General features: G+C 50.0%; 1 protein-coding gene across 1 annotated transcript in view; it reads left to right on the top strand.

The window, feature by feature from the left end:
• LOC110174883 (enhancer of polycomb homolog 1-like) overlaps positions 1-21,383 on the top strand; it is a 37,673-nt gene that overhangs the window by 12,491 nt on the left and 3,799 nt on the right. The window contains 13 exon segments of the mRNA XM_055151997.1: positions 7,083-7,242; positions 9,565-9,710; positions 10,323-10,529; positions 11,526-11,674; positions 11,750-11,897; positions 12,795-12,953; positions 13,948-14,037; positions 15,305-15,453; positions 17,495-17,611; positions 17,613-17,890; positions 19,165-19,256; positions 19,350-19,488; positions 20,844-21,159. Of these exon segments, the coding sequence (XP_055007972.1) occupies positions 7,083-7,242; positions 9,565-9,710; positions 10,323-10,529; positions 11,526-11,674; positions 11,750-11,897; positions 12,795-12,953; positions 13,948-14,037; positions 15,305-15,453; positions 17,495-17,611; positions 17,613-17,890; positions 19,165-19,256; positions 19,350-19,488; positions 20,844-21,159 (2,150 nt within the window).

The following is a 21,383-nucleotide window of genomic DNA, read 5'->3' as shown; positions in this document are numbered from 1 at the left end:
TCTGTGTGTGTGTGTGTCTGTGTGTGTGTCTGTGTGTCTGTCTGTGTGTCTGTCTGTGTGTCTGTCTGTGTGTCTGTCTGTGTGTCTGTCTGTGTGTGTGTGTCTGTGTGTGTGTGTGTGTGTGTGTGTGTGACAGCAGGTCCAGTGCATCAGATGAATGTAGTGAACTCTTGGTGTGTGTGGTTGTGGAGCAGCGTGTGTGTGTGTGTTTGTGGAGCAGCGTGTGTGTGTGTGTGTGTGTTTGTGAGCAGTGTGTGTTTGTGGAGCAGCGTGTGTGTGTGTGTGTGTTTGTGGAGCAGCGTGTGTGTGTGTGTGTGTTTGTGGAGCAGCGTGTGTGTGTGTTTGTGGAGCGGCATGTGTGTGTGTGTGTTTGTGGAGCAGCGTGTGTGTGTGTGTGTGTTTGTGGAGCAGCGTGTGTTGTGTGTGTGTGTGTGTTTGTGGAGCAGCTGTGTGTGTGTGTGTGTGTTTGTGGAGCAGCGTGTGTGTGTGTGTGTGTGTGTGTTTGTGGAGCAGCGTGTGTGTGTGTGTGTGTGTGTGTGTTTGTGGAGCAGCGTGTGTGTGTGTGTGTGTGTGTGTGTGTGTTTGTGGAGCAGCGTGTGTGTGTGTGTGTGTGTGTGTGTGTGTGTGTGTGTTTGTGGAGCAGCGTGTGAACCAGGGCAGTTTGTCTGAGGTCAGCTCCACTCAGACCTGGAGATATGAAAGTGTGATCTGACGTGTGACGCTCCTGTGTGAACTTGACTGTGGAAGTGTGAACTGCACACACTGACTGCACTGTGCACACACTGTGCACACACTCAGCGCACACACTGCACACACTGCACACACTGCGCACACACTGCGCACACACTGCACACACTGCACACACTGCACACACTGCACACTGCACACACTCCACACACCACACACTCCACCACACACTCCACACACTGCACACACTGCACACACTGCACAGAGAATGAAATAAAACCTCAGAACAGTTTATTTTGGGCCCTGGATTCATCGTCGGTGTCGTCACTGTAACTGCACTGTTGTAATACTGCTGGGAGTGTGTAAAATATCAATATATCGATATATCGTATCGTTTAATGTGCTGATACAGTATCATGGTATATCTTGGTCTGCTGTATCGATATATCACCAAGTGTATTTGACTAAATGATTTTGTTAGAGCTACAGTTTTGTTTGTTCAGAGGAAGGAAACTGGTTTGTGCGACACATTTGACATTTTCACTGTTTTGATGATTAAAACGTTTGTTTCATATGAACTTTGCACAAGTGGTTTAACAAACACTTTTAGTGTCACACACATGATTTAGCTTTTATTATTAAACTGTATCGTAACTGAGTCGATTTGAAATATATCGTATTGAATCAAAAGTTCAGGTGTCCGTAAAGAGCAATCAGGCGACGGCTGCACTTACCTCTGTGCAGCGCGGAGCTCTGCACCGGTCCCTTCACCTGCGGTCACCAGACGGTCTACGCGGGTGCACCTTGGTCCTGGGTTGGTCCTGGGTTAGTCCTGGGTTAGTCCTGGGTTAGTCCTGGGTTAGTCCTGGGTTGGTCCTGGGTGAGTCCTGGGTTTTCACAGGCAGTAATGGGTAGAATGTTAATAGGTCCGGGCGGGTGCGGGTCTCTGGGCCTGTGCAGGACTGTGGGTCTCGTTGTCACGTGCGGTGATCGCGGTGGTCTCTTGGTACTGCGGTGATTAATTTTTGCAGTTATTGCGACAGCCCTACACACCACCACTAGGGTTGGGCAGGATCCACATTTTGATGCCGTTAAACCTCAGGATTTTACCGGGATATATGATATTACAGTGTTACCAAAATGTTTTAGTACGACTTTGGTAAACTACGAAGCCGCACCACTGTCCGATCTGTGTGTACAACCTGCAGATTTATAACCTCTGAAAAGTTTCACATGAACCATCTCCAACACGACACACACAGAACAGACTGAGCATCAGCAGAACACCCCTCTGTCACAGAGAGAACCCCCCTCTGTCACAGAGAGAACCCCCCTCTGTCACAGAGAGAACCCCCCTCTGTCACAGAGAGAACCCCCCTCTGTCACAGAGAGAACCCCCCTCTGTCACAGAGAGAACCCCCCTCTGTCACAGAGAGAACCCCCCTCTGTCACAGAGAGAACCCCCCTCTCAGAGAGAACACGCAGAGAGAACACCCCTCTGTCGCAGAGAGAACCCCCCTCTGTCGCAGAGAGAACCCCCCTCTGTCGCAGAGAGAACCCCCCTCTGTCACAGAGAGAACACCCCTCTGACACAGAGAGAGAGAACACCCCTCTGTCACACAGAGAGAACACCCCCTCTGTCACACAGAGAGAACCCCCTCTGTCACAGAGAGAAACCCCCCTCTGTCACAGAGAGAAACCCCCTCTGTCACAGAGAGAACCCCCCTCTGTCACAGAGAGAACCCCCCTCTGTCGCAGAGAGAACCCCCCTCTGTCGCAGAGAGAGAAACACCCCTCTGACACAGAGAGAGAACACCCCTCTGTCACAGAGAGAACACCCCTCTGTCACAGAGAGAGAACACCCCTCTGTCACAGAGAGAGAGAACACCCCTCTGTCGCAGAGAGAACACCCCTCTGTCACAGAGAGAGAACACCCCTCTGTCTGACACAGAGAGAGAACACCCCTCTGTCACAGAGAGAACACCCCTCTGTCACAGAGAGAACCCCTCTGTCACAGAGAGAACACCCCTCTGTCTGTCACAGAGAGAACCACCCCTCTGTCACAGAGAGAACACCCCTCTGTCACACAGAGAGAACACCCCTCTGTCACAGAGAGAGAACACCCCTCTGTCACACAGAGAGAGAACACCCCTCTGACACACAGAGAGAAACACCCCTCTGTCACAGAGAGAACCCCCTCTCGCAGAGAGAACCCCCCTCTGTCGCAGAGAGAGAACACCCCTCTGACACACAGAGAACCCCCCTCTGTCGCAGAGAGAACCCCCCTCTGTCACAGAGAGAACACCCCTCTGTCACAGAGAGAACACCCCTCTGTCACAGAGAGAACACCCCTCTGTCACAGAGAGAACACCCCTCTGACACACACAGAGAGAACACCCCCTCTGTCACAGAGAGAACACCCTCTCTGTCACAGAGAGAACACCCCTCTGTCACACAGAGAGAACCCCCCTCTGTCACACAGAGAGAACACCCCTCTGTCACACAGAGAGAACACCCCTCTGTCACAGAGAGAGAACACCCCCTCTGTCACAGAGAGAAACACCCCTCTGTCACACAGAGAGAGAACACCCCTCTCTGTCACAGAGAGAAACACCCCTCTGTCACACAGAGAGAACACCCCTCTGTCACACAGAGAGAACACACCCCTCTGTCACACAGAGAGAACACCCCTCTGTCACACAGAGAGAACACCCCTCTGACACACAGAGAACACCCCTCTGTCACACAGAGAGAACACCCCTCTGACACACAGAGAACACCCCCTCTGTCACACAGAGAGAACACCCCTCTGACACACAGAGAGAACACCCCTCTGTCACACAGAAGAGAACACCCTCTGTCACACAGAGAGAACACCCCTCTGACACACAGAGAACACCCCTCTGACACAGAGAGAACACCCCTCTGTCACAGAGAGAGAACACCCCTCTGTCACAGAGAGAACACCCCTCTGTCACAGAGAGAGAACACCCCTCTGTCACACAGAGAGAGAACACCCCTCTGTCACAGAGAGAACACCCCTCTGTCACAGAGAGAGAACACCCCTCTGTCACACAGAGAGAACACCCCTCTGTCACACAGAGAGAACACCCCTCTGTCACAGAGAGAACACCCCTCTGTCACAGAGAGAACACCCCTCTGACACAGAGAGAACACCCCTCTGTCACAGAGAGAACACCCTCTGTCACACAGAGAGAAACACCCCTCTGTCACAGAGAGAACACCCCTCTGTCACAGAGAGAACACCCCTCTGTCACAGAGAGAAACCCCTCTGTCACAGAGAGAACACCCCTCTGTCACACAGAGAGAACACCCCTCTGTCGCAGAGAGAACACCCCTCTGTCACAGAGAGAGAACACCCCTCTGACACACAGAGAGAACACTCATATTCCACTGAGTCTCTGTGTCCTTTAGTTCAACACAAACTGAACCACATCAGACACAAGAAACAACTGTTTTTATCACAGATTATAATTTATGCAAATGAGTCATGTGGTTTAACGTTTAGTTTCTGTAAAACATAAACAAATGTGTCCTGAAGCCAAAATGCTGCAAATTGTAGAAGTACTAGAATTTTTTTGGGATAAACTCTCGCAGTCGGACTTGTGTTTTGTCTCTTATGATCGTCACGTGACAACGGAACGAAACTATTGGAACGTTGTCTCCTCACACAGACACATTCTAGACACTGTTAGTTTTAACTCGTGATTGAATTAAACTGAAAATACAACCACACATTTATTTGCTGAGTAAACACATGTAAGGATCAATAAATTATATTAGGTCTGCAGATTTTTAATGACTGTAATGAAACTGATAACTGTTGATACTTTTTATACCACTGGATACTGTATTACACACACACACACACATACACACACACAAACACACACACACACACACACACACACACACACACACACACACACACACACACACACACACACACACACACACACACACACACACACACACACACACACACACACACACACACGCTCTGAGACACAAAGTGACCACATGGGAAGTGTTACGGTGACAGACCAAGGACACTTCAAATGGAGAGAGTAAAGTGAAGCTCTGATGCTCCTCAGTGTATCATTTCGTTTTTCAATATAAAACCAAAAATAAGAAAATTAAAAAAAACAATAGTTTTTTTCATTATTTGTCTCCAAAACCAAAATGAAAAATCAGATAATGATTAGTTTTTTTTGTTTTTTTTTTCAGTTTTCGATTTTGTGTTTAAATAAAAAATGGAAAAAACGGGAAACGGCCGTGACTGCGATGCTGAACTTCTGCACTGCAAACAGACTGGACCGAGACCGGGGGGGACCGAGACTCAGAGCTCTGGTCCCGGTCTCAGTCCCGGACCTGGATCAGTCCTGGTTCAGTCCGTATGCGGCGCAAAAGTCCAGCATCGCAGTCATGGAAGTCACGTAAACGGTCGTTATCCGTTTTTTCCATTTTTCATTTAAACACAAAATTAAAAACTGAAAAAACAAATCATTATCTCCAAAACGAAAATGAAAAAAACAGATAAATAATGAAGAAAACTGTTTTTGTTTTCTTATTTTTAGTTTTATATTGAAAAACAAATGAATGAACGACACACAGATTCTCCTCTCGTCCACACACGGAGTAAAAACATTATTTGTCCTTTTATAACTGTTAGTTTCACCTCTGTATTTAACACTCAGGTTAGTGTTGGTTGGAGTGTCTTCAGGACGATGTGTTCATGTGCAGTTACACCTGTCACAGTCGTCTTTAAATATGTGAATGTGGAACTGTACTAAAGGCTCAATATTTAAATACTGTCTCTTTTGTAAAAGTGGAGGTTCGGGCTGTTTTTGATGATAATATAAGATTTGAGCTGTAAACGGTGGAATAATTCACTTCTGATCTGTGTGTTTACCTTTTGGAAAAACAAATCTCAAAATGCTGCAGTCGGTTTAAAAATCACAAAAATGAAGCACAATAAAAACCCAGTCTGTTGACTTTGTGGCTTTTGAAAGACGCTGTATTTACAGTGTGTTGACTGGGATTCTCCTGCTTCTTTATTGTGTCAGAGGCGCAGTGGAAGTGGTTGTGGTTTGAATATTATCGTTTATCTCTGTAGTGTGGTGCTGTGGTTTATTTTAGAGCTCTGAACGTGAAAGTGTTGTGACTCAGACCTGGTCCCAGACGCTCACGAGACTCCAGCTGCTTCACACCTCAGAGAAGAACTAGGGGTGTTTTAAGTGTGTTTTTTTTCTGACGACAATTACGATTATGACCTTAAATTTGTGGTTTCACGTTTTAAACACGTCCTGGAGAATCGACACACAGGGTGAATTCTGAACTGACAATCCAATACAAGAGTCACATTTCAGAAAGTTTGAACAGATTTAAACTACAGGGTGAGAAGTGTTTCTGCAGAATTAGTTTGTGGTGGAAAATCCATGTATCAGTCGTTCATTTGTTTTTCAATATAAAAGCAAAAATAAAACGAAAAAATTGTTTTCTTCATTATTTGTCTCCAAAGCCAAAATGAAAAAACACATAATTATTTGTTTTTGCAGTTTTTGATTTTGTGTTTAAATGAAAAACTGATAACGGCCGTTTCCCTTTTACCTGACTTCCGTGACTGTGATGCTGGACTTTTGCACTGCGTCCGGACTGAACCAGGACTGAACCAGGTCCAGACCGGGGCCGCGATCGAGACGGGGACAGGGGCCGCGATCGAGACGGGGACAGGGGCCGCGACCGAGACGGGGACAGGGCCGCGACCGAGACGGGGACAGGGGCCGCGACCGAGACGGGGACAGGGGCCAGGCCTTGACCAGACCGGAGGCTCAGAGCCCACAGCAGGGCCGGAGCTCGAAGCTGAGGCTCAGTTTCTGGTCTGGTCCCGCTCTGGTCCTGGACCTGGATCAGTCCTGGTTCAGTCCGTACGCGGTGCAAAAGTTCGACATCACAGTCACAGAAGTCACGTAAACGGGAAACGACCGTTATCCGTTTTTTCCATTTTTCATTTAAACACAAAATCCAAAAATTGAAAAAAACGAATAATTTTCTGTTTTTTCGTTTTGGTTTTGGAGACAAATAATGAAGAAAGAGAGTTGTTTATTCATTTTCATATTTTTGGTTTTATATTGAAAAACGAATGAATGAACGATACACAGATTGTGGAAATTATGGGATAAAAACTGCAGACTTTGACATTTAATTACATCTATTAAAACTCAGTTGTGATTAATGTTCCTGCTCGACCGCGACTCCTTCAGTGGAGACACAGATACTGCGTTCAGTCTCATGATCGTCCTTTAGCTGCACTTTCTCTGGTTTTTCTGATGAACTGAACCTAACGTTTTGTCGTTTTTGTCGTTGTCATGTAGGAGCACCACCTCCAGAGGGCGATCTCAGCGCAGCAGGTTTATGGAGAGAAGAGAGACAACATGGTCATCCCCGTCCCCGAGGCCGAAAGCAACATCCCCTACTACGACTCCCTGTACCCCGGGGAGTTCAAGATGCCCAAGCAGCTCATCCATATACAACGTGAGTACTGTTAAAGTACAAGTACTTTTACTATGACTCGCTGTACCCAGACCGAATGTACTGTGGTCCCTCGTTTATCGCAGGGTTACGTTCTAAAAATAACCTGCAAAGTAGTCAGCTTTATTTTTTACAATTATTCTGTTTTTAGTCTGTAAAACCCCTCAGCACTTTTCTCAGGACAGGACAGTTATAACCCTTTTTACATCCTTCTTAAAACTTATCGCTGCTGTCGTCTTTTTGTTATTTTCCTCCTTCTTCATGTAACAAACCAAAGATTCATTTATTTTGTAATGTCGCCTAGAGTCGTGTAACTTCTCTCTTACTTCAGCGTGTCCAGAAGTCCAACTTTTTGTGTGGTAGTTACATCTTCCTCTGTCTTTGTCGGGGAGAAAACTTAAAAACATGCAGCACTTCAGAATCACACTGATACAGATCCAACATTTATGTACATTTGTCAAACTGAACAGGAGACATGACACAAGGAGACTGACAATGGTTTACAGTCCCTCAGCCAATCAGGACGCAGGGGGAGGAGCATAACGCTTGTTCATACACTGTTAAAAAAAAAAAAGCATGGAAAATTGCACTAAAAAAATGAGTGAAACGGTGAGGTCGTGAAAGGTGAACAGTGTTAGTGAAGGACGTCTGTATTTCCAGGGGTGGTGCACGTTACATCAGAGACACTCGATCACCGAAGCTAAAGGAACTTGGTGGTGTTGTTTCCTTTGATATTATTGGCCAATATGGACCAGATCTGATCCTAATCCAGTCTACGTGTGGTAGGTTTGGGCGGTACCTAAATTCTGATGCTGTTAAACCTTCTCAGGATGTAAACAGTATTACCCCCAATTCACACCAAAGCCCAACGGTGCGTAAGTGCAGCAGCTCAGCTCACGAGCAGCAGACGCGCAGCTTTAGAACTTCCCTTTGAACCGGTCTGACAGTGGAACACCGACAGTGTCATACACACGTCCAACGAGCGGCTGACGCTGACGCTGCTTTAGAGGTTGGAGTTCTAATTTTGCAGCATCAAGGGCGCGTCTCCAAGGTTTTTAGCAGGGGAAAGATAGGAAATAAACACACATTATCAAAATAAACTTCTGATGCCCTTTCAAAATAACGTAACCAAAGTCAAAACGACGACATAAACAACGAGCACTGTGTCCAAGGAAATGTTCATGATGGACGACGAAAAGTTAATCCTAGAAGTGGAGAAATATAATGTGATTTATGATGTCAGACACCAATTCTACAAGGACCCAGGACTAAGTCAGGACTAAACCAGGACTCACTGTCTGAATGTGCTCGGAGGTCCTTCCGTGTCGACCTGAGTGACCGTGGGCAGAGCTCGGAGACGAGGAGGTACATGCAGCCGTCGCTCTTTTTGGACACACTGCTCCGCGAGGCTCAGGGTTCGCTTTCCCTCTCTCCAAGATTAGACCTGGTTTAGACCTGGTTTAGACCTGGTTTAGACCTGGTTTAGACCTGGTTTAGACCTGGTTTAGTCCTGGTGTAGTCCTGGTTTAGTCCTGACCCGCCCTTAAAATCCCAGAACGTTAAAACTCGCCCATTTCAGCAACTATTTGCCTGTATCCTTTTTATTTGCACAGGGACAGTGCACATCATTAGAGTAACAGATGGACGTCATAGGAGATGTTGGTGCAGGTTACAGCATGAACGCTCATTTACACCTGTGGTCCCTGAGCACAGACACAGTGTTCAGACGGACGGACAGTGCGGTGTACGGGGACTCTGTGTGTTTAACGCGGGGTTAAACTGACCAAAAATAATAAACAGTTAGTACTTAAAGTGACAGTGTTGAAATAATATTCTAAAAACATACACCAGACCCACAGATAAATGTCCAAATGTGTGTATTAGTATTTCTCAGAGGAGCAGTTTGTGTCTGTGACGTCGTACTGTCCCTGAACGCAGCAGCCCCCACGTGCTCGCGTTTACACCAGTGCACTCTAAAAAAAAAAAAAAAAAAAAAAAAAATCCTCTGAACTACACTTCTGACTCTTAATAAAGGTTCACTTCAGATCACACAGCAACAAAACCAAAGCTTGTTTTTATCATCACAAACAGCACACACTCTGCTGTTGTCATGTTGGGTTATATTCTCTGTCATGACATGATGATGGGATTTGCCACTGGCGCCCCCCTGTGGCACTTTAATAGTATTTGATCTCACTTCTCTGTTCTGTTGTGCAGCGTTGAGTCTGGAGTAGTGATTCTTGAGTTTTTCCGTGGTTTATGTGGATGTTTCTGGTTTAATCATGTTGCCTGGTGTTCCTGTGTGTGTCTGTTTGGTCTGTGCAGCGTTCAGTCTGGACACGGAGCAGCCCGACTATGACCTGGACTCTGACGATGAGGCGTTTGTGCTGAAGCTGAAGAAGAAGATGGAGATCAGTCTGCTGCAGTTTGAGGAGATGATCGACCGTTTGGAGAAGGGCAGCGGACAGCAGGTAACGCGCGCACACACACACACACACACACACGCCTTTATACAGGATACCAGACGCACCTTTACCCCAAAAACACGACACCTGTACACCCACACACGCACCTTTACCCCCAAAAACATGACACCTTTACCCCAAAAACATGACACCTTTACCCCCAAAAACATGACACCTTTACCCCCAAAAACATGACACCTTTACCCCCAAAAACATGACACCTTTACCCCCAAAAACATGACACCTTTTTACCCCCAACAACGCGACACCTTTTACCCCCAACAACGCGACACCTTTTACCCCCAACAACGCGACACCTTTTACCCCCAACAACGCGACACCTTTTACCCCCAACAACGCGACACCTTTTACCCCCAACAACGCGACACCGCGACACCTTTTTTGTACAGGTGCCATGTACCATTCTCAGTGAAGATGAAACCAGATGCTTCAGAAAGTTTCCTTTTTAAATAATTTCCATAAATGCATGTGTGAGTTTCTGTATTCATTCAAGACGTGATTGGTCCAAAAGTTTGAGGATTCACTCAGATTCTGAACTCCCGGGTTCGGTTCGGTTTGGTTTGGTTCGGTTTGACGGTGACTGTCGTGCCTTTCCAGTCGGTGAGTCTCCCGGAGGCGAAGCTGCTGCTGAAGGAGGACGACGAGCTGATCAAGGAGGTGTTCGAGTACTGGAGCAGGAAGAGGAAGAGCAGCAAAGCACAGTCCCTCATCCCCACCGTCAAACAGGAGAAGAGAGACGGCTCCTCCACCAACGACCCCTACGTGGCCTTCAGACGCAGGACCGAGAAGATGCAGACGCGAAAGGTGAGCGACGGAGGGATGGAAGGGAGAGGGAGAGGAAAAGAGACTGAGAGAAGAAAGGATGGGGGCGGAGAAGATGTAGACATGGAAGGGGAGAGAGGGAGGGAGAGGAGTGTGAGAGAGGGAGACGAGGGGGATAGAGAGGAGAGGGATGAAATGAGAGAGAGGAGAGAGGGATGGATGGAGAGAGAGAGAAAATAGAGGGATGGATGGAGAGAGGAGAGGGATGGAATGAGGAAGAGGAGAGGATGGAGAAGAGGAGAGGGATGGAATGAGAGAGGAGAGAGGGATGGATGGAGAGAGGAGAGGGATGGAATGAGAGAGGAGAGAGGGATGGATGGAGAGAGAAAATAGAGGGATGGAATGAGAAAGAGGAGAGAGGGATGGAATGAGAAAGAGGAGAGAGGGATGGATGGAGAGAGAAAATAGAGGGATGGATGGAGAGGGAGAGAAAATGGAGGGATGGATGGAGAGAGAATAGAGGGAGGGATGGATGGAGAGAGAATAGAGGGATGGATGGAGAGGGAGAGAAAATAGAGGGATGGATGGAGAGGGAGAGAAAATAGAGGGATGGATGGAGAGAGAGAGAAAATAGAGGGATGGATGGAGAGGGAGAGAAAATAGAGGGATGGATGGAGAGAGAATAGAGGGATGGATGGAGAGGGAGAGAAAATAGAGGGATGGATGGAGAGAGAATAGAGGGATGGATGGAGAGGAGAGAAAATAGAGGGATGGATGGAGAGAGAGAGAAAATAGAGGGATGGATGGAGAGGGAGAGAAAATAGAGGGATGGATGGAGAGAGAAATAGAGGGATGGATGGAGAGAGAGAGAAAATAGAGGGATGGATGGAGAGGGAGAGAAAATGGAGGGATGGATGGATGGAGATGGAGAGAGGGGTACTACTAAAACAAACTCCTCACTGGTGCAAAGAGTCGACACGATAAATACTGAGCTCCAAAAAAGTCGAGTTTTTCGTTGAAACTTTGGCGTTTGTGCAGAACCGTAAGAACGACGAGGCGTCGTACGAGAAGATGCTGAAACTGCGGCGGGACCTGAGCAGAGCCGTCACCATTCTGGAGATGATCAAACGGCGAGAGAAGAGCAAGAGGGAGCTGCTGCACCTGACGCTGGAGATCATCGAGAAGAGGTACGGCCGCCTTCTGGTTGTGCGGCGGGAGGGCATCTGACACACCGAGGTAACGCTTTCTCTCTCCACGCGTAGGAACGGCATGGCGGATTACGGCGGGGAGGTGATGGCTGAAGTCCTGGCGGAGCGCGCTCTGGTCCGGCCTCAGATCATCCCCCTGGTCCCTCTCACCAACCAGTACAGACACCAGGACCACGCCGACCTCAAGGACTACAAATCCAAGGTACGGAACCACTGTAAAAGACTACAAAACCCAGGTGCAGAACACAACACACAAAGGACTACAAATCCAAGGTACGGAACCACTGTAAAAGACTACAAATCCCAGGTACAGAACAGAACACACAAAGGACTACAAATCCAAGGTACGGAACCACTGTAAAAGACTACAAATCCCAGGTACAGAACACAAAATGAACTACAAAGGACTACAAATCCCAGGTATATACTGACCTCAAGGACTACAAATCCCAGGTACAGAACAGAATGCACAAAGGACTACAAATCCAAGTTACAGAGCACACAACAGACTACAAACTCCAGGTATACAACGACCTCAAGGATTACAAATCTCACGTGCAGAACTACTATAAACTACAAATCCCAGGTATACACTGACCCTCAAGGACTACAAATCCAAGGCCCCTATTAAAGACTACAAACTCCAGGTGCAGAACATGCAAAAGACTACAAATCGCAGGTACAGAACCACTATAAACTACAAATCCCAGGTATACACCGACTTCAAGGACTACAAATCCAAGGCACGGAACCACTATAAAAGACTACAAACCCCAGGTACTGAACACACAAAGGACTACAAATCCCAGGTACACGCTGACCTGAAGGACTACAAATCCCAGGTACAGAACCACTATTAAAGACTACAAATCCCAGGTACAAAATACACAAAGGACTACAAATCCCAAATATACAGAACACATAAAAGGACTACAGATCAAATTTATCTAACGACTGTCAACACAGATTTACTAAGGTCAAATTTTTATTTATTTTTTTGTTTTGTCAAATGTTTGGTCCCAGTACAGATCTGTCTCTGGTTTCTTGGAGCGTGTTTTTGGCCGTCGCTCTGTACTAATTTAGTATTTTGTGCTTTCAGCCCGAGAAGTGTGAAGTTCCCCGACAGAAGAGGAAATATGAGAAGAAACAGAAAGCACTGCCGCTGTCAGCAGGGGGCGCTCACCACCCGTCTCTGTTCAACGCCAAGGACCTGAACCAGTACGACTTCCCCAGCTCCGACGACGAGCCCTACTCCCAGGTCGGGCGCGCTCACACTCACACTCTTACACTCACACTCTTACACTCACACTCTTACACTCACACTCACACTCACACTCACACTCTTACACTCACACTCTTACACTCACACTCTTTCACACACTCACACTCTTTCACACACTCACACGCTCACACTCAGACTCACGCTCACACTCTTACACTTGCTCACACACTCTTACACTCACTGTCACTCTTACACACACTCACTCTTACACACACACACTCACTCTTACACACACTCTCACTCTTACATACACTCTCACTGTCACTCTTACACACACTCTCACTGTCACTCTTACACACATCTCACTGTCACTCTTACACACACTCTCACTCTTACAGACTCAGACGCTCACACTCTCTCACACTCACACACACTCTTACTCTCACTCTCTCTTACACTCTCTCACTCACTCTTACACACACTCACTCTCTCACTCACTCTTACACACACTCACTCTTACACACACTCACTCTCTCACTCACTCTTACACACTCACTCTTACACACTCTCACTCACTCTCACACACTCACTCTTACACACACACTCACTCTTACACACTCTCTCTCTCACTCACTCTTACACACACTCACTCTTACACACTCTCACTCACTCACTCACTCTTACACACACTCACTCACTCTCTCACTCACTCTTACACACACTCACTACACACTCACTCTCTCACTCACTCTTACACACACTCTTACACACTCTCACTCTCTCACTCACTCTTACACACTCACTCTCTCACTCACTCTTACACACTCTCACTCTCTCACTCACTCTTACACACTCTCACTCTCTCACTCACTCTTACACACTCTCACTCTCTCACTCACTCTTACACACTCTCACTCTCTCACTCACTCTTACACACACTCACTCACTCTCACTCACATTTCACAACCAGGATTTTAATCATGATCATGACCCCCCCCCCCGACCTTTGACCTCTGACCTTCTCCCACAGATGCTGTCAGGGTCGTCGGAGGCGGAAGAGGAGAACGACCCCGACGGAGCGTACGCCTTCAGGAGGAGAGCGGGCTGCCAGTACCACGCGGTGAGCCCAGGACGGGAGCGCACCTGACACACACTACAGGGGGACGGGAGCGCACCTGACACACACTACAGGGGGACGGGAGGGCACCTGACACACTACAGGGGGACGGAGGAGGGCACTGACACACACACTACAGGGGGACGGGAGGGCACCTGACACACACTACAGGGGGACGGGAGGGCACCTGACACACACTACAGGGGGACGGGAGGGCACCTGACACACACTACAGGGGGAGGGGAGCGCACCTGACACACACTACAGGGGGACGGGAGGGCACCTGACACACACTACAGGAGGACGGGAGCGCACCTGACACACACTACAGGAGGACGGGAGGGGACTGGACACACTACACGGAGGACGGGGAGGGCACCTGACACACTACAGGGGGACGGGAGGGCACCTGACACACTACAGGGGGACGGGAGGGCACCTGACACACTACAGGGGACGGGAGGGCACCTGACACACTACAGGAGGACGGGAGGGCACCTGGACACACTACAGGAGGACGGGAGGGCACCTGACACACACTACAGGAGGACGGGAGGGCACCTGACACACACTACAGGGGGACGGGAGCGCACCTGACACACACTACAGGGGGACGGGAGGGCACTGACGGGGACGGAGGGCACCTGACACACACTACAGGGGGACGGGAGGGCACCTGACACACTACAGGGGGACGGGAGGGCACCTGACACACACTACAGGGGGACGGGAGGGCACCTGACACACACTACAGGGGGACGGGAGGGCACCTGACACACACTACAGGGGGACGGGAGGGCACCTGACACACTACAGGGGGACGGGAGGGCACCTGACACACTACAGGGGGACGGGAGGGCACCTGACACACACTACAGGGGACGGGAGGGCACCTGACACACTACAGGGGGACGGGAGGGCACCTGACACACACTACAGGGGGACGGGAGGGCACCTGACACACTACAGGGATATATAAAGACGGGAGGGCACCTGACACACTACAGGGGGACGGGAGGGCACCTGACACACTACAGGGGACGGGAGCGCACCTGACACACACTACAGGGGGACGGGAGGGCACCTGACACACTACAGGGGGACGGGAGGGCACCTGACACACACTACAGGGGGACGGGAGCGCACCTGACACACTGCGGGAGGACATATGGGCCAGTGACTCGACTCGATTTGGACCTGCCTGTATTTGACTTGAGACTTGACTCGGACTTGAGGTGAAAGACCTGACTGAGGTGTGTTTTCTCCGCAGGTGCGTCCGGACGCTCTGGGCTCGTGGTCGTGGTGTGGTCCAGCAGAGGGCGCTCTCTCGCAGCCTCGGTTCAGATACAGCCTCACGTCGCTCACGGTGCCGCGCCGGTGTCTGGGGTTGGCCCGGAGGAGAGTGGGGCGCGGCGGCAGGTACGGCACCGGGTCGCAGGGGACACCGGGTCACTGTTACAGACCATGAACCGTCTGGAAAATTGTCGATACTCTTATTGTGAAGGGGAACGCTCTTAGTGTGGAGGAGACGGGCTCTTATTGTGGAGGGGACGGGCTCTTATTGTGGAGGGGACGGGCTCTTATTGTGGAGGAGACGGGCTCTTATTGTGGAGGAGACGGGCTCTTATTGTGGAGGGGACGGGCTCTTATTGTGGAGGGGACGGGCTCTTAGTGTGGAGGGACGGGCTCTTAGGGGACGGGATTATTGTGGAGGGGACGGGCTCTTAGTGTGGAGGGGACGGGCTCTTAGTGTGGAGGGGACGGGCTCTTAGTGTGGAGGGGACGGGCTCTTATTGTGGAGGGGACGGGCTCTTAGTGTGGAGGGGACGGGCTCTTAGTGTGGAGGGGACGGGCTCTTAGTGTGGAGGAGACGGGCTCTTATTGTGGAGGAGTGTGTAGTAGTAGTAGTAGTAGTAGTAGTAGTAGTAGTAGTAGTAGTAGTAGTAGTAGTAGTAGTTTCTACGTGTGCCTGTTTTTACTTGACATTTCAGAGCATCTTGAACCTTTTTTTTTTTTTTTTTGGTTCAGTGTTTGGTGAAGTGTGGATTGAGTCGCCACGGTAACTGCTGAACATTCTGAGAGTAGAAATGCGAGATGCAGAACACCCCCAGTGTGACGTCTCTGCAGAGCAGCAGTAGAAAAGTGATTTTTATAGGAGACCTCATCAGACTGACATTTGCCACGTTCACATGAGAGCTCTAATTCTGCTTTAAAAAGTCCATGTAAACACTTGACTCCTAATGAAGATGGTTATTCGGAATTAAACTTTATTCTGAAGTATTCTGATTTTAAAGCTGAATGAATTTGGTTCCTGGATCATGATTGTCGTTTGTTCTTGTTAAAATGCTGCCGGTGCTTCATGCTCGTCGTGTCGTCCTTTGATCCGGCTCCTCCAGTCGTGTCTCGGGACTTTGATCCACGTCTGTTTGGATTTGTTAGTGGGATGTGGGATGTGGGCTGAGGAAGAGCAGCCTCACACTCAGGTCCTGTTTAAACGAGAACACTTGAGGAAAAAAACACAATATTTTATGGGAAGTGCCTTTCGTTTAGACGGTGACGGCGGTTTTTTTTTTTGTTTGTTTTTTTTGGGACTTAAAAATGCAAAAATCTGAAACCACCTCCAGAGTGAAAAAGTTGAATGGGCTCTGCTGTAGTGTTTCCGTCTACACTGCCCAAGACGCAAAACTCTGGTCAGATGTGCTCAGGTCGTGTACGAGTTTACGTCACAAACATACAGGACACTGAAACAAACGTGGATCATTTCCAGCTCAAATAAACTTACAGGAAGCAAAACAACAAATGTAGAGAATCTGCAGAAACACTTATTATTACTGTCAAACTCTGGATGCACCAGGTCGTTGCAGTCGAGTCAGACAGATATGGACGAGGCCTGGAGAACCAATCGATGGTGATGAAAATGCATGGCGTAAGAACTTCCACGTGTCCAAAGACGCTCTTGTTGCTTTAAGTACAAACATACACAATCCAATTTCACAGTTTTGCGTCGCCTTGTGCAGCAGATTTTCTCCTGAAAACACTCGACTAAACACCAAATAAAAAGTGAAGACGCGGCGCCGCTTTTGTGTCTTCTGTTCCGACGTCGTCATATAAACGTAGTCAGAGTTTGTCGTCTTCCTCCCTTCTCTTCCTCAGCTGACAGACGTGAAGCGTGAGGAGAATTCTCCAGCTGCTGCTTCGCAATAAAATGTTTGGATGGTGTTTGTGTCCGTGGAGGAACGACAAACCGAGATGAAAGAAAAGCCGGGAGCAGCTGAAGTGTGTTTAAATCCGTTGGTGTCTCTGTCCAATCAGAACCTTCCCCACCCCCAGACGCTGAGACACATTAACTAAAGAACATTTAATCAGTTTATTCAGAATTATTTTCACGTAGACCATTAAACTGTGAACGTACTGGTCTCGATTGAAGACGTGGTTTAAACGTGCTCTTTGTGTTCCTCAGGGTTCTTCTGGACCGGGCGCACTCGGACCTGGACCCCGTTTATCAGGAACTGTCTCCAGAGCGACCGGACCTGCCCCCCTCCCCTCCCTCCCCTCCCCCTTGTGCCAGCGCGTGCCCCCCCCTCCTCCCCCCGCGTGCCAGCGAGTGCCCCCCTCGGCGCCGACCCGGAGCGCCCGCCGGAGAGGGACTGGCACACCGACCTGACTCGCCTGCTGCTGAGCATAAAGGCCTGCCGCTGGAGACACTTCAGGCCCCGGACTCTGCCCCTGTCCCAGCTCGACCACGCCCACCCCCTGTTCAGGAGGATGAGCCGCCGACACAAGCCCCCCCCCGCACAACCCGCCCCGCGCGCCTGCCCCCGGGGAGGCAGGGCCGCCAACCAGCCCGAACGCCAGGGTGAGTACAGCCGGACAGACTGGACTGCACCCGGTCCTCACTGGAACCAGTCACCCCTCCCACTGCACCCAGACCCCACACCCCACACTGCACCCTGCACCCTGCACCCAGACACCCCACCCTGCACCCAGACCCCACTGCACCCTGCACCCAGACCCCACTGCACACTGCACCCACCCTGACCCACCCCCACCCACACTGCACCCTGCACCCAGACCCCACACTGCACCCTGCACCCAGCACCCAGCACCCTGCACACCCAGACCCCACACCCCACCACCCTGCACCCAGACCCCACACCTGCACCCAGCACCCACACAGCCCCACACACCCCACCCACCCTGCACCCAGACCCTGCACCCACCCTGCACCCAGACCCCCCACACCCAGCACCCACTGCACCCACCCCCACACCCTGCACCCAGCACCCAGACCCCACACCTGCACCCAGACCCCACACCCTGCACCCAGCACCCTACCCAGCACACCCTGCACCCAGACCCCACACCCTGCACCCAGACCCACACCCTGCACCCAGACCCCACACACCCTGCACCCAGACCCCCACACCCTGCACCCTGCACCCTGCACCAGACCCCACCCACCCTGCACCCCACACCCACCCTGACCCCACCCTGCACCCAGACCCCACCCTGCACCCACCTGCACCCAGACCCCACCCTGCACCCACACCGCACCCAGTTTGAAAGGCAGGTTGAATGCTGCAACCATCCCTCAGTGTGGGGCTTGGGTCCGGGCTTGGGTCCGGGCTTGGGTCCGGGCTTGGGTCCGGGCTTGGGTCCGGGCTTGGGTCCGGGCTTGGGTCCGGGCTTCAGTTGGATAAAACATAAACCTTTATCTGTGCAGAAAGAACAAAAATGTGTGTGTTTGCTGCAGGTGTTTGAATCAGTAGGAGCAAATAGAGGGAAGCTCTTGGACAAAAGGATCAAAACTCAAAACACAACGGACTCCAGGCAACTCCAAAACAGTAGAAAAAATGAACACATCGCACGAGGAAAAATCTAATTAAAAGGCCTTTGTTTGATTAACTTTTTCTACTGTTTTGGAGTTGCCTGGAGTCCATTGTGTTTAGATAAACTTTTACCTGTGTATTAGTGCTCAAAACGACACTTTTCCAGTAGTAATAACCATTTAATGAATTAAATAGTAGAATTAGCACAATCTGTGTGTCAGATGTTCTTTGGTGAGTTACGTGGGAGGAGGTGGACGTCTGCTGGTTGGAGGTTTTGTGTAACAGTTTGTTTTTGTTCCAGTGCTGACGTCAGAACAGTTCCAACTTCACCAGGAACAACTCGCTCTGATGAAGAAACACCAACTGGAGCAGGCGCAGCAGCACCACCCCCCGGTGAGTCTGACGCACCGGAGCCACGGGGGGGAGGGGCATGGAAGGGCATCTGACTGACTCTGTGTGTGTGTGTGTGTGTGTGTGTGCGCGCAGCCTCCTGGAGTGACTCTGGACCAGGCCTCTGCTCAGGTCGCTGCTTCTGCTCTGGTCACGGCCGATCAACTGCTCGCCCTGAAGAGTAAAGACGACCTGCCACCAGGAGGCGCCGTCAACGGAGTCCTCTCCCCCTCAGGTACTGACCCCCACCCCCTCAGGTCAGGTACTGACCCCCACCCCCTCAGGTACTGACCCCACCCCTCAGGTACTCCCCCACCCCTCACCCCCTCAGGTACTGACCCCCACCCCCTCAGGTACTGACCCCACCCCCCCCTCCCCCTCAGGTACTGACCCCCACCCCCCCTCAGGTACTGACCCCCACCCCCTCAGGTACTGACCCCCACCCCCTCAGGTACTGACCCCCACCCCCTCTCCCCCTCAGGTACTGACCCCCACCCCCTCAGGTACTGACCCCCACCCCTCCCCCTGAGAAGTTCTCCTCATATTTTTACACATAATTCAGGATTCGCTGCAGAAATTCAGACATTTTAACAAACTCCAAATTTCTAAATAACTCCTGTAACTGCAATAGTTTGAAAGATTTATTTTGGACATTTTAACCTTTCACACCTAAGAGCAATTGTTATACATTTGTCCTCACCTGAATTTTGTTCTTAATTTTGTTCTTAAACCCCCTTTTACCCTTTAATGAAGTGTTACACGTGCTTTTTGTCACTACAACCTGATATTTGACAATCTGCTGCTGGAGTCGTGTCATGTGGCTGTAATAAAAACTACAGGACCAGAAATTAAAAAAATAAATAAATAAAAAAGTAAAATAAAATTCAGTCTTTCATACAAACACACACAAACATGTACAAACAGCATTTTGGACTTAAAATATTTTATTTAGGGCCTTAGCTACAAAAGTGCAAAATATCTGTAAGTCTGTAAATAAACTTAAAATATCCCAACAAAAGTAAAGTGTAATGACTTGACTGGTGCAGGTCGTGGAAACAGCTGGAGTCAGGTCCAGGTCACAGAGACACGTCACTTCTGCGTTTCCATGGAGTTTATTATATTTGGATTTGGACATTTGGACTCAAATAAACCTGAATATAAAAATAACACACAGACCAACGTGTGTCATTTTTCATTTATTTGAGAAATTTCTGCACCTGGAGCGACTTTTTCACTTGTTACAAACAGACGCTCAGATCGTTTTGACTCTCGACACTCTGGACCAATCAAAATGGACGGAGCAGGAGACAGTTAGATTTTTTGATGGTTGTAAAGTTTTGTTTCTGATGTGTGTAAATGTTGTTGACGAGCGTGACTGACCCTCCGAGCGTGACTGACCCTCCGAGCGTGACTGACCCTCCGAGCGTGACTGACCCTCCGAGCGGGACTGACCCTCCGTGACTGACCCTCCGAGCGTGACTGACCCTCCGAGCGTGACTGACCCTCCGAGCGTGACTGACCCTCCGAGCGTGACTGACCCTCCGAGCGTGACTGACCCTCCGAGCGTGACTAACTCTCCGTCTGTTTCAGGTGTGTACAAAGCGTCTCACCTGTCGAGTTCGGCGTCCCCGTCCCCCGCAGCTCCAGCCCCCAGCCCCAGCGCGCTCCTGCCCAGCTCCACCGCCTCCACCGCCCCCCACAGCAACAACGGCTCCGCCCCCCACGCCAACGCCGGCTCCGCCCACGGTCACGGCGTCCGCGCGGGAGCCCCGGTCCCGGGGAAACGCCTGCACGGCTCCAGGACCCTCCCCTCCTCCGTGGGCCCCTCGCCGCTCAAACTGTCCCACTGTCAGAAGCCCAAAGCCCCGACGCCGGCCCCCACCGCCGCCCTCAGCCTGGGGCCCAGGTGAGCTGCTCAAGAGCACGACAACAACACGACAACAACACGACGACAACAACACAACACGACAACAACAACAACAACAACAACACACACGACAACACGACAACACGACCACAACAACACGACCACAAACAACACAACACGACAACACGACAACAACACGACCACAACACACAAACGACAACAACAACACGACAACAACAACACAACACAACACAACACGACAA

Source organism: Boleophthalmus pectinirostris, unplaced genomic scaffold (genome assembly GCF_026225935.1).
Source record: "Boleophthalmus pectinirostris isolate CB_2022bp ecotype Guang Dong unplaced genomic scaffold, ASM2622593v1 HiC_scaffold_16, whole genome shotgun sequence".
NCBI classification, from domain to species: Eukaryota; Metazoa; Chordata; class Actinopteri; order Gobiiformes; family Gobiidae; genus Boleophthalmus; species Boleophthalmus pectinirostris.
Note: the sequence above shows the minus strand (reverse complement) of the source record. Positions and strands in the feature narration are given on the sequence as shown.